Source organism: Sceloporus occidentalis, unplaced genomic scaffold, assembly GCF_023333645.1.
Source record: "Sceloporus occidentalis isolate IW3139 unplaced genomic scaffold, rSceOcc1.0.p SCAF_258, whole genome shotgun sequence".
NCBI classification, from domain to species: domain Eukaryota; kingdom Metazoa; phylum Chordata; class Lepidosauria; order Squamata; family Phrynosomatidae; genus Sceloporus; species Sceloporus occidentalis.
The window spans coordinates 140,768-153,256 of record NW_028317238.1 but is presented as its reverse complement, the minus strand read 5'-3'; the positions used below and the strand labels follow the sequence as shown (position 1 = coordinate 153,256).

General features: G+C 47.7%; 1 protein-coding gene across 1 annotated transcript in view; it reads left to right on the top strand.

Annotated features, from left to right (window-relative positions):
- LOC149275905 (histone-lysine N-methyltransferase 2C-like) overlaps positions 1-12,489 on the top strand; it is an 83,764-nt gene that overhangs the window by 69,797 nt on the left and 1,478 nt on the right. Inside the window, exons 41-58 of the mRNA XM_089504151.1 lie at positions 71-1,764; positions 2,091-2,202; positions 2,560-2,638; positions 2,767-2,830; positions 2,933-3,165; positions 3,582-5,156; positions 5,766-5,972; positions 6,205-6,369; positions 6,645-6,783; positions 6,919-7,066; positions 7,185-7,363; positions 7,613-7,746; positions 7,838-8,081; positions 9,937-10,076; positions 10,300-10,416; positions 10,603-11,719; positions 11,938-12,074; positions 12,297-12,439. Coding sequence (XP_089360277.1) covers positions 71-1,764; positions 2,091-2,202; positions 2,560-2,638; positions 2,767-2,830; positions 2,933-3,165; positions 3,582-5,156; positions 5,766-5,972; positions 6,205-6,369; positions 6,645-6,783; positions 6,919-7,066; positions 7,185-7,363; positions 7,613-7,746; positions 7,838-8,081; positions 9,937-10,076; positions 10,300-10,416; positions 10,603-11,719; positions 11,938-12,074; positions 12,297-12,439 — 6,627 coding nt within the window. The remainder of the gene's footprint in view (positions 1-70; positions 1,765-2,090; positions 2,203-2,559; positions 2,639-2,766; positions 2,831-2,932; positions 3,166-3,581; positions 5,157-5,765; positions 5,973-6,204; positions 6,370-6,644; positions 6,784-6,918; positions 7,067-7,184; positions 7,364-7,612; positions 7,747-7,837; positions 8,082-9,936; positions 10,077-10,299; positions 10,417-10,602; positions 11,720-11,937; positions 12,075-12,296; positions 12,440-12,489) is intronic.

Below are 12,489 nucleotides of genomic sequence, written 5' to 3'. Positions count from 1 at the left end.
TGTCTTCTTTTTTTAATCCCTATGTCCGTGAACTGCACTAATTTAATTTTTTTATTATTATTATTTACAGATTTGCCTATCCCATGGCTGGTCCTAGTTCTGGCCGTGAGCGCTTCATAGGTCCACCATTACAAATGCAGGTTCCTGGTGATCCACAGCAGATGAGAAGAGAGATGCCTCAACTCACTAGACCTTTAAGTAACAACTCACAAATGAGTTCTGTTGGTCTTGCCCCGCACTTTCTCCATCAAGGAATGCCAGTTCAGCAGCATAACCTATCGGGTCAGGCATACATCGAACTACGGCACAGGGCCCCAGATGGCCGGCCAAGGCTATTTTTTGGGCTTCCTCCTAATCTAATGGATGCAAATTCCCAACATCCAAGGCACGTCGGCTATTTCCCTAGGCCAGATTTTCAGGGTCAGAGACTAATGGATCCAGTACGTGTTTCCCATTCAGGTCTAGCTAACCAAATGACTCCAAATTTGGAAGCCTTTATGACATCTACTCAACAAGGACATTTAAATCCCGAACATCAGCCTGCTCTCATGATGCGTGGAATTGGTCAACCTCCAACCAATGACCATTATTTACAGTCTGCTCTAGCTTTGGTAAATCCAAACGAGGAAGCCGGCGGTTTACCCATCGCTAATCAGCCTTCCGATCACTTGGAAGAAAAGCTTGACCCGGAAGATCCGTCCGAGAAAGACCTGGATGTCAAGGACTTGGTCGGAGTCGAAGTTAAGGATATAGATGATGACCTAGCAAATATAAACTTAGATCCAGATGATGGGAAGGGCGATGAGATGGATTCTCTGGATAATCTTGACACAAATGATCCTCAACTAGATTACCTTCTGAGATCTGGTGAATTTGACATCATCGCTTACACAGATCCAGAACACGACCTTGAAGATAAGAAAGACATGTTCAATGAGGACTTGGATCTTGGCGTACCTATTGATGATAAGATAGACGTCCGTTCTAAGAACGAAGAAGTAAAAATAAGGGAGGAATCCGAAGCAAAGTCTACTTCTCCTGGATCAGTGTCTGTGCAGAAAGATAAAATAAAGACAGAAATAATCTCACCCAATTTAGCGGATAAACCAACGTCCGATATTAAATGCGAGCACAATGCCGAAGCAACGGGTGCTCAAAAGCAAGCTGAAGAAGTCTCTTGCCGTGTTGAGCAGTCAAACCAAGAACTTAACCCAAGTATATCCGAAGACCCGACACAGCTACCTGCTCAAGGTATTTTAAGCACACGTGGCCTTCCAGAATCCACACCAGTACTTACAGGTCTATTAACAAGTGACAATCCTGAGCATTCTGAGGTGCAAACATTGGGTTCTCCGTCCGGAGCCATGCCAGCAGATTTGCTGCCCGACGTTTCTCAAAATGTAGCGGCGCCCCCCGGCCCTCTACTAGACCATTTGAATAATAACATGGGAGTGAGGCTTAGCCATGAATTTTCCCAAGGGTCACCGGCAAGTTCTGGTTTTATTCCTGGTCAGGCAGTCGACCATAACTTCATCTCCGGGGAAGCTCCTGGCCAAACCGTGCCTCTCGCTAATACTCCGTGTCCGAGCCTGCCAGGCACCCAGGCGGTAATGATCCAACAAAACCGAGAGAGACCGCTCCTCTTGGAAGAACAGCCCTTATTGCTGCAAGATCTTTTAGACCAAGAAAGACAAGAACAGCAGCAGCAAAGGCAAATGCAAGCCATGATCCGTCAGAGGTCCGAGCCGTTTTTCCCTAATATTGGTACGTGTGATTTCTAACGTGTTATGTACTTGATACATACAAATATGTACAATAAAGTGACAGCCTAAACACACATGCATTCTTTGCTCCCTTTTAAATCCAATGGGAGCACCAAATGCACATCTGCATAGAGGGTCTCATTGGACTAACTTAAAATCTTCTTTGTGCAAGTGATATGGAGCACTTAGTAGATCCTACCCCAGACCGTTTAACCCCCAGGGCAGCCTGTGGGGGTTAAACGGTCAGATGAAAGCTTTAGCAATCCCTTCGAACCGAAGACTTGTCGTTTTGCCCTGGATTTTAACACAATTGTATTTGCGTTTTAGATTTTGATGCAATTACTGATCCCATCATGAAGGCAAAGATGGTGGCCTTAAAAGGCATCAACAAAGTAATGGCGCAAAACAATATGGGGATGCCGCAGATGGTGATGAACCGGTAAGTAAACGTGCGCGGCGTGTGCGCAGATCTGTGGGGTTTCTCTTTAAATAGACCCCCGTGGAGTGTCAGCCGTTTGGTCAGGTCCCAGCGGAGGTTCGATCTCTGCCCACCATAGTCACAAAATGATCAGGGTTAGCAGATATAGCATTAAATGGGTCTGGAGTGGGAGGGGAATTGGGCCGGGTGTGGGCGTGGCTTAACACCACTCCCTTGCACTAGAGAAAGAGTGAGCTGGAGATCTGGGAAAGCAGAGCTTCACCCGGAGCCTCCAAGTCCGACCTAGAGAGCTCCCCGGTGTTTACACCGTGTGGAAGCCGACATTAAAACTTCATATGTTCTGTTCTTTTCTTTCAGATTTCCCTTTATGACACCGCAGATGCCCGGTGCTCAGCCGAATGAACGCCCCAATATCGTTCAGCAAACCATTTCCCAGGTAAACCCCTGTGACCATGGTTAACTATTTGTGTGCTGGAGGGAGTGACCAAGCCTTGCCAAGCGGTATTTTACTCAGATAGCATAGATCTGGTTTGTGATCTGATGTTCGGCTTTGTTTCCTCGTAGGATGGAAGTCTAGCACCGCAGATGATTAGGCCCAATCCCCCCAATTTTGGACCTGGTTTTGTCAGTAAGTATTGTGACTTAATTATCCTCCGGTATGATGTCACAGCAATTTTGTGTCTTAAATCTAACCTGCTGCTTAAAATATATCCTGTTTTTGTTTCTTCAGATGATTCTCAGAAGCAGCAGTATGAGGAGTGGCTGAAGGAGACTCAGCAGCTTCTTCAAATCCAGCAAAAGTTCCTGGAAGAACAAATTGGCGCGCACCGTAAATCTAAAAAAGCCCTATCTGCCAAACAGCGCACCGCAAAGAAGGCAGGACGGGAATTTCCCGAGGAGGACGCGGAGCAGCTGAAACACGTCACGGAACAGCAAAGCATGGTCCAGAAACAGCTGGAACAGGTCAGCCAACTGCAGGAACCGAGCTGTCTCTCAAGAGACGTGCTTTAGAGCGCACACTGTGTCCCGGGGAGTAATTCATGCAAAGCTTTAGTGGAAAGTATCCTCTGTCTCATTTGGCTCTAGCTGAATGTAGCCTCCAATAATGATGTTTCCGAAGACCAGTGAGGGCACCGACGCTGTGGAATCCACTTCTATAGTTGGTCCAATCAAATACAACGGCCGACCTTTAGGGCATATACATACCGTAGTATACAAGAGTAATGTGGGTGGCCTATATTAAAGATCAGAGGAGCGACATATACCTCGTTAGGGATGGGATCACCCTTTTTGCAGCAGTAGTAGGTACATGGAATCGTTTGTACTTTCAACCTTTGCTTTTATGTTATAAAACTGGAGTCATTTTCTTTTTAACACAGATTCGAAAGCAACAAAAGGAACACACGGAGCTTATTGAAGAGTACAAAAATAAGCAGCATACCAAATTTTCAGTGCCGCCTATGATGCCTGGAGTCCAACCTCAACAAACATTTGTTCCGGGGCCTCCACCTTCCCTGAGTCAGCAAGGCTTCCCCATCCCGCAAGCTCTGCACCCTCAGGGACCTTTGATTCCCGGACAGCCTAGTCCGGCCAGGATTCTCAACCTACCAGGATGGCAGCCTCCAAATACCCCCAGAGCCCTCGTCCAGATGAACGCCCCAAGAATGCAGCTCGCTTTAAACGCAGACGTTCCAGCCTCGGCGGCCGCCGACCCTAACGCTCCCCCAAGGGTCCACTTTGATGATAACAACCCCTTCAGTGAAACGTTCCAGGAACGGGAACGTAAAGAACGGTTACGAGAACAGCAAGAGCGACAGCGGATACAGCTCATGCAGGAGGTTGATCGCCATCGAAACCTGCAGCAGAGGCTGGAGATGGAGAAACCGAGCGGAGGCGACATGAATAACCGATCTTTGCAACAGATGCCATTTTACTCTTCCGAGTTACCCAGTGATTTCATGCAGTCTCCGCAGCCGCAAACGGGCCATCCCCTGCCACAGCAGGGTTCCCCTACAGCCGCCCCTTTTATCCAGACGTCCGAGCGGAGGCCGACGGGGCAGTCGCCGTTTAGACAAGACGCACAGCCCAGTTCAGTAGATCCTGCTCTTCAGACTGTTAAACAGTCACCTGGAAGCGTTTCTGGATCTGGGTTTCCACAAGCCCACGCTAGACCCTCCTTTATGACGAATGTCCACTCTGCGTCTCCGAGAGCTGATAGGGGGGACCCCTGCGGTCAAAACCCTTCTGCGGTTAATACAGCAGGATATCAGGGGCAAAGTCAGTCTCTCGTCCAGCTCTATTCCGAAATCATTCCCGAAGAAAAAAATAAAAAGAGGAGGACCAGGAAAAAGGAAGAAGATATGGAATCTATCAAGTCACCGTCAACCCCGCGTTCCGACGCAACTGCGCCTTTGACGCCATGTCTTTCAGGAGCTTCGACGCCGTTAGTCAATGTTCCCAATGACCTCGGCGGTCAAGAAGAACGTGCTGGCGACGTCGTTCGTTCATCAACCCCCAACTGTGCTAATAACAACTCGACGGAGTTTGAAGATCCACTTCTCCCTGCCGATGTGAAGCAAAGGTTATTCGAAGGAGCCAGCCCAGGCCGAGACGCAGAGAAGAGCCACCCGAGACAGGTCCTCAAAATCCAGGACATAAAACTGGAGCAGGTGGAGGAGCAGAGCCCCGAGCAAGCCGAGCCTCGAACGCAACGCTCTGCTGGATTCAAAACAGAAGACGATAAAGCCGCACCGCACAACGCACTTTCCGTGGATGTCCCTTTTCAGGCAGCATCAGGTCCCTCAGGAAACGAATTGCTGAAACACTTACTTAAAAATAAGAAGCAGCCTTTAGTATTGCAGGAGAAGCCGGAGGACGGATTACGGCCGGAAGAGCGCTTTTCGCTCGATGTGAAGTTATCGGACAGGGCGAGCCAAATGAGCGCCTTGGTAAGTGTTACAAATGCTATCGCTTGGGTTATATTTAGGTTTCTGTGATTCTTAATCTTAATTTTATGATTTATTAAAAATTTTTGTGCATGTTAGAATTTTTTTAAATGTCATTATGCCATGTGAATACCTTTTTGTAAATTAGTTGTGCCTTAATAGTAATAGATGCCCCGAAACCAAGCGTTTATGGGTTTCCTGAGACCTCTCCCTTATATTTCTGTGCTTTACGAACTAGTTATTTTAACATAAATTTACTCCCAAATTAAATGGACATGGACTCGCGTATGTCACTCTTTTGGGGTAATTAAAATTACGGCATTTAATGGTGGACCCCCAGCAGTCTTCTCAGCTGCCTCCCTATTACCCCCCACCATACCTTCCTGCTTTTCATTACTATAAGTCTGAGAGGCCATTTGTTTTGGACCCTGAGATCTGCCCCTTTCAGCCGGCATTAAAAGTCAGCTCTGGCCAAACAACTAAAATATAGTGTTTTAGTTCATTTTTCAATTTTTAGTTCCAAAATGTTCCTGAGTGTTTTGTAACTAGTGGTGGTGAATAGCACGGCGGAAGGTTTGGGCTAAGCCGTTCCATCTCGGTTCTTGTGTTTCTCTCCAGCGTGTGTCAGAACCACCGGGTGCCTTTAACATGAACCAAAGCTCGCTCCAGAGACCCGATTTTGAACTGGATAAAAAGAAACCGAGAAATAAACGCGCGCAAAGAAGCACAGAAAAAGCCACACCGCGCGCTAAAAAGAGAAAAAAGGAGGAAGAGCCCAAACCCTTCATTTACACCAACTCAGAGACGTTCACGCACGTCAAGCAGGTAAGCGCGCTGGGTATTCTTCAACGTATGTACGCTAGAGATATATATATATTTATAAAATATATTCTTGCATATACCCCTGGAAGGGGCAGTAAATATATATTTGTTCCGGTCATCTTCAGTACATTTCCCGTAATAAGGTGTGGAAATCATTGGGTCGGTCCTGATACCGATGAGAATTCCTGCTTTATGATCCTAAATCTAACGTGTGTGTAATTTTTTGCCCGTTCAGCAGATCTCCCTGCTTCCTCTGATCGAGCCAATCGTAGGAATGAACTTTGCGCACTTTCTTCCTTACGGAACCGGTCCGATAAGCGCCGGGAGCCGGTTACTCGGTACCTTTGGCAGCGCGTCCCTCGAAGGCGTTTCAGATTATTATTCCCAGCTGATATTTAAGGCAAGTATTTGAAATGTAGATAAAGACTGAAAGAGGAACAAAAACAGGTTACACGAGGAGGTTTGCCTTCCGTTTTGTCGCGGGGCATTTTTTATCTTCAGGCTGAAGACCATTAATTTATACATTCAGTCACCAGAAGAGAATAAAAACTGAGCCAAAGGATCATTAGAAATGTAGTAAAACAATGAGAACCTACCTAAAAATATATTATACTACAGCAATGACAAATACTGTGGTATTTAAACTCTGATTTAAATTCTCTTGTGTCTCCGCAGCAAAATAATTTAAGCAACCCGCCAACCCCGCCAGCTTCGCTTCCTCCGACTCCGCCGCCGGTGGCCTGCCAGAAGATGGTGAACGGTTACGCCACGACGGAAGAGCTTGCCGGCAAAGCTGCCATATTAGGGGGCCATGGTATGAACTTCCGAGCTTAGACTTGGACATGAAACCTTCCGACTAGGTTTTGGGATATAGGATAGTGAATACACGATGTTTTGGGAGTTGGGAATGCAGATCCGGTAATGTTTTCCCATTTCCATTTTATTCCAGTTACCAAAGCTCTGGGACCCAAACAATTTCAGCTGCCTTTCCGAGCCCAGGATGATTTATTGGCGAGAGCCATGACTCAGGGGCCAAAATCCGTGGATGTCCCCGCGTCGTTACCCACCCCACCCCACAACAATCAGGAGGAGTTAAGGTGCAGTAATTCCTGCTATACGCCTGGCGGATGGTGGATCAGATTCAATGGGCGTTTGTAAAGCAAGCTTTTGTATTGAAAGGTGGTCCGCTAATATGCCTTCTTGGGGGTCTTCCAGGGTTCAGGATCACTGTGATGCCAGGGACAGCCCTGACAGCTTCGTACCCTCCTCATCACCTGAGAGTGTGGTCGGGATGGAAATCAGCCGGTACCCGGACCTGTCGCTAGTGAAGGAAGAGCCGCCGGACCCAGCGCCGTCTCCCATCATTCCGATGCTGCCGAGCAGCACAGGGAAAGGTAACGCCGTCTGTCTAAATACACGTTGGGCTTTATTCACTAAAATGGGAGTTCCCAGGAGAGTGGGAATTACTTCAGCTACGGCGCTGGGCTTCTCCGTGATTGTGCCCTTATAATGCAGAGTTAAAGCCGTGAGATTTCCTGACATTCATTAAGTTATACATGGATAATTTCAGTGGATAATTTGTCCCCGGAAGGGTTTGCCTTTTTTTTTTTTGTAACGTGTAACTTCTTCTTCTCTCACTATAGGCTCGGAGGCTAGAATGAAGAGAGAGCCCCCATCAGGGCCGTTGTTTTTTGGCTCTCAGTTTGTCCCGGCGCCGAATGGGCCGAAGTCCGGTCTGATCTCTGTAGCGATCACTCTGCACCCCGCGGCGGCCGAGGTACGCGACAATCGAGAGCTTTTCCCGGGGGTTTTAAACCCCTCTTCGTGGTGTATTTATTCCCAACATGCCATTTGCATTTACCCTGCAGAATATCAGCGGCGTCGTGGCCGCGTTTGCCGACCTTCTCCAAGTTCGAATGCCCTCCAGCTATGAGGTCAGCAGTGCCCCGGAGGCGCCGTCGGTTATCCTGATGAACGGCCACCGAATTAGCGCCGGCATGGACTACAGACAGCTATTAATGCAGCGCCATAAAGGAGCCATTCCGCCAGCCAGGTTAATCGGCTCATACGGAGTGAAGCCACCGAATCTGCCGTTCATACCAACAGACAACGGTACGTCGTCTCTGCCGTGCCGTACTCCTCTGTGTTTAACCCATTTAATATTATTTACAGATAGAAGTAAGCAATATGTAGGTGTTATGAAGCCACTTACCATGGGGGCAGCTATCTTAACATCCTGTTCTGAGGATCTGCATGATTATTCCTCCCCATCAGGGGCGTAACTAGACGCCTCAGGGCCCGGGTGCGAGAATCTGTTAAGGGCCCCCTCACCCCCCCAAAAAACATGATTTTTACCCAACAATTTTTTTTCAACAAATTCAATTTACATATTGAATCATATCTGTAAAAAAATCAAAGAAAAAGGGGCGCATGTACAAAGGGCATAATCCAGGGGTGTCCAAGTTTTTTCTGCAGTGGGCCACTTCATCAGAATTGTATACGTGCGCGGGCCGCACTCATTTTTCACTGTGACAAAAAATATGGCCTTTAATAAAATATGCAGATTAAAATAAAGTAAAATGACACAAAACCTTTACTCTTCCTCTCACTGATTTCTGGGCCTTGAAAGTTTTGTGACTACAAATTCAGGATTCCCTAGATTTATTCTAGGGATGAACTAAAATGAAAATTCTGGACCAAAACATTCAGGGTTCACTTAACCAAAACCAAAAATGACCCCCACCTTTAAAAATAATAATAAAAACTCACATGTTTAATAAAAGTAGGTAACACACAATTGGACAAAATTAGCAATATGACTTGGCATGATAGGAGTGTGATTGCTAACAGCAATCACACTCCTATCATACCCAGGCAACCAGTAAATGCTGGTACCTAGGCATGATGGGACTGTGCTCGCTGTGATTGCTGTTAGCAATCACACTCCTATCATGCCAAGTCAGCCAGTACATGCTGGTACAGGGTGGCTGTAAGTGCAGACCCCATACTGCTGGCAGCATCAATACACAAGGGGGGCAGCTGGCCAGGTTTCAGCATGTACTAGCTGACTTGGCATGATAGGAGTGTGATTGCTAACAGCAATCAGTCCCATCATGCCTAGGTTCCAGCACTTACACATCCATGCTAACACACACACAATGATTTTATTCATATAATCATTCATTCACAGATTCATTCCCTCAATCACACACACTCATTCAAACACCCTCCCCACCCCCTTACCTGCACTGCAGCTCCTCGATGCCGCTCACAGACTACAGCAGAGGGCGCGGCCTCCCTCTGCCTTCTCTGCTAAAGCACAGAGGAAGTAGGATGTCACGTGAACTCCGCTTCCTCTGTGCAGTCCAGAAGACCCTCCCACAAGTAAGTAGCAGGGCTTGAGGTGCGGCTCGCGTAAGATCGGTTGCCCTGGCTGCCGATCTTACGGGGGCCGCACCTCGAGGACGCCCCTGCCTTATTAAAAAAATGAAAAAAGATTTCGGGCGGCCCCTTGGCTTGGGCCCCCCTGCTGCCGGGGCCCGGTCGCAGTCGCAACCCCTGCGACCCCGGTAGTTCCGCCACTGCTCCCGATTAAGTTATTTCTCCTATGTTTTTTGGTTCAGGCAGGTTTGGTAAGGGTAGGAGAGGGAGAAGGTGAGATCTTAGGGGCAGGAAAGCGATCGATAATGTTACTGATGCCACGGGAGCGATTTGGGTGAATTCACAGGGAATTTCTCAAGCCAAGCCATTGGCATCTAGCTACACAGACGTGAACTAAACCGATTTGGAAGTGAACTTGCTGAATTCAGCTTAAAACGCGTCCCCGGTGGAGTCTTTTTTGGGTCTCGGCCGGGTCCTTGTATGTCTGTAGCTGACGAATACACAGATTTTTGCCTCCTCGGAATGTTTTTTAATCTTCTTTAATGAAACTTAATTGAGTTATTAAGTTTTGTGTCTGTTTTCTCAGGGGTCCCGGGATACAAACTTCACAATCAGAGTATGAGGGATCCTCCTGTGCGCAAAGATTCCTGGTGTAGTCACTGCAAGGTAGTGGTTCTGGGAAGTGGTGTTAGAAAATCACTGAAAGACCTGAGTTTTCTGAAACAGGTACACAGCGTTCACCCGACACGGCAAAAAATCGCTTACTGTTTGAACTAAAAATATCTAGTTTAGATGTTTCATGCTGGCCCAAAATAATTGCTCTTATCGTTCCATTAATAAAATGTTCTGAAAGCGTGTTTTGTGGTCTTTAAGTAGTTAAACCGATGTGTGATAGACAGGCGTGCGTTGTATTGTTAGTTTAATAAGTACACACATACGTTGTCCTCAGGAGTTTCTTCAGAGTCCAGGAATGATGAACGGAGAAATGGTCTTCTGCAGCAACAACTGCTTCCTGATGTATTCTGCCGCGCAAGCAAAACACGGGGAGAGCAAGGTAAGAGAAGCCGTCTGCGGACGCCTGGAACTCGTACGACCCCAAAGCTGTGTGAGATGCTCTGCGCGTGCTGCGCTCGGGTTTGTGTTATGGGGGGTATTTAAAGTATTTTGAAGACTCATGGGTTTGCGTAACGGTTTCAATGAGTCCTCCAGCCATAAAAACCCTGTTTAATTGTTTGTCGACTTGCTTTGTTAGGATCACTCCTTAACGCTGCCATCTTTAAAAGAGGCCCATCCGAAATCATGTCATCAGTACAGCAACAATACTTCCACCCTGGATGTCCACTGCCTGCCTCTGCTGCAAGACAAAAACTCTCCCCCGTCGTCACCCCCCATATCCTTCCCACCCGCCGCCTTCGAGACGGCCAAGGTAGAGGCGAAGCCCAACGAGTTAAAAGTCACCGTGAAGTTAAAGCCCCGGCCGAGGGCCATTCACGGCGGGCTGGACGATTCTCGACCCTCCGGTAAGAAATGGAAAGGAATGAGGTGGAAGAAGTGGAACATTCAGATCGTTATCCCCAAAATGCCTTTCAAGACTCAATGTGAGGATGACATCGACGAATTCCTGCGGAGAATGGGAACATCGCTGCGGCCGGACCCCCTGCCCAAAGACTTTAGGAAATGTTGCTTCTGCCATGAAGAAGGCGACGGAGTCACAGATGGACCAGCGAGGCTTCTCAACCTGGACCTGGACCTTTGGGTCCATCTAAACTGTGCTCTTTGGTCTACTGAGGTCTACGAGACACAGGCTGGTGCCTTAATAAACGTGGAGCTGGCATTAAGACGAGGTCTGCAGATGAAATGTGTGTTTTGTCACAAATTCGGAGCCACCAGCGGTTGTCACAGGTTAAGGTGCACCAATATTTACCACTTCACCTGTGCGATAAAAGCACAATGCATGTTTTTTAAGGACAAGACTATGCTTTGCCCCATGCACAAGCCAAAGGGAGCACACGAGCAAGAACTTACTTATTTTGCGGTCTTTCGAAGAGTTTACGTTCAGAGGGACGAGGTGCGGCAGATCGCGAGCATTGTGCAGCGCGGGGAGCGGGACCACACGTTCCGCGTGGGGAGCCTGATCTTCCACGCCATCGGTCAGCTGCTCCCGCAGCAAATGCAGGACTTCCACTCGGCGGCGTCGCTCTACCCGGTGGGCTACGAGGCCAGCAGGTTATACTGGAGCACGCGCTACGCCAACAAGCGCTGCCGCTACCTCTGCTCTATTGAAGAAAAGGACAGCCTTCCTCTGTTTGTCGTCAGAGTCGTCGAACCCGGTCATGAAGACATGCTGCTTACGGACTCTACGCCCAAAGGTGAGGAGACGGCGGCGGCCATGTTTCTAGAGGCTGTTCATGGGGTTTGTGTTCTTTTCCCATCGGATAAATCTGTTAACCTGTAGATCACGGCACAGCTCTGAATGCTTTGCAGGCGTCACGTTTCGTGGTGTTCGTCGTGCGGCTGTGAAAAAGCGCCTTTTGTGTAAAATGTTATTCTTTCGTTCATGCGGTTTTTGTGTTTTCCTTCTCTGTAGGTGTTTGGGACAAGGTTCTGGAGCCCGTCGCAAACTGCAGGAAAGGTTCTGAAATTCTAAGGCTGTTCCCGGTGTATTTGAAAGGAGAAGATCTGTTCGGTCTGACCGTCTCGGCTGTCACGCGGATAGCAGAATCTGTACGCTCTCATACTTCACGTTAACACTCGGAAACAAAACTTTTCTTTAGTATTTTTTTCCTCTCCTTTCTCCTCTCCATAACCTCTGGATCAAAGTTTTTATTTTAAGATCCTTTAGTTATTTTGTTTCTCTCTGGTTTGTTGAATTCAGCTCTTTTCCTTGTACAACTGTATTTTTATTTTTATTATTTGTTTTCTCAATTGTTGCCTTTGATTGTGCAGCTACCTGGCGTGGAGGCCTGCGAGAACTACACCTTCAGGTATGGCCGGAACCCGCTGATGGAGCTCCCCTTGGCCATCAACCCCACTGGATGCTCTCGCTCAGAACCCAAAATGAATTCCCATGTCAAGAGGTTTGTGTTAAGGTATTTTAATTTAATTTCACATTGTACAGCTCACGGATTCTGGCAACTCT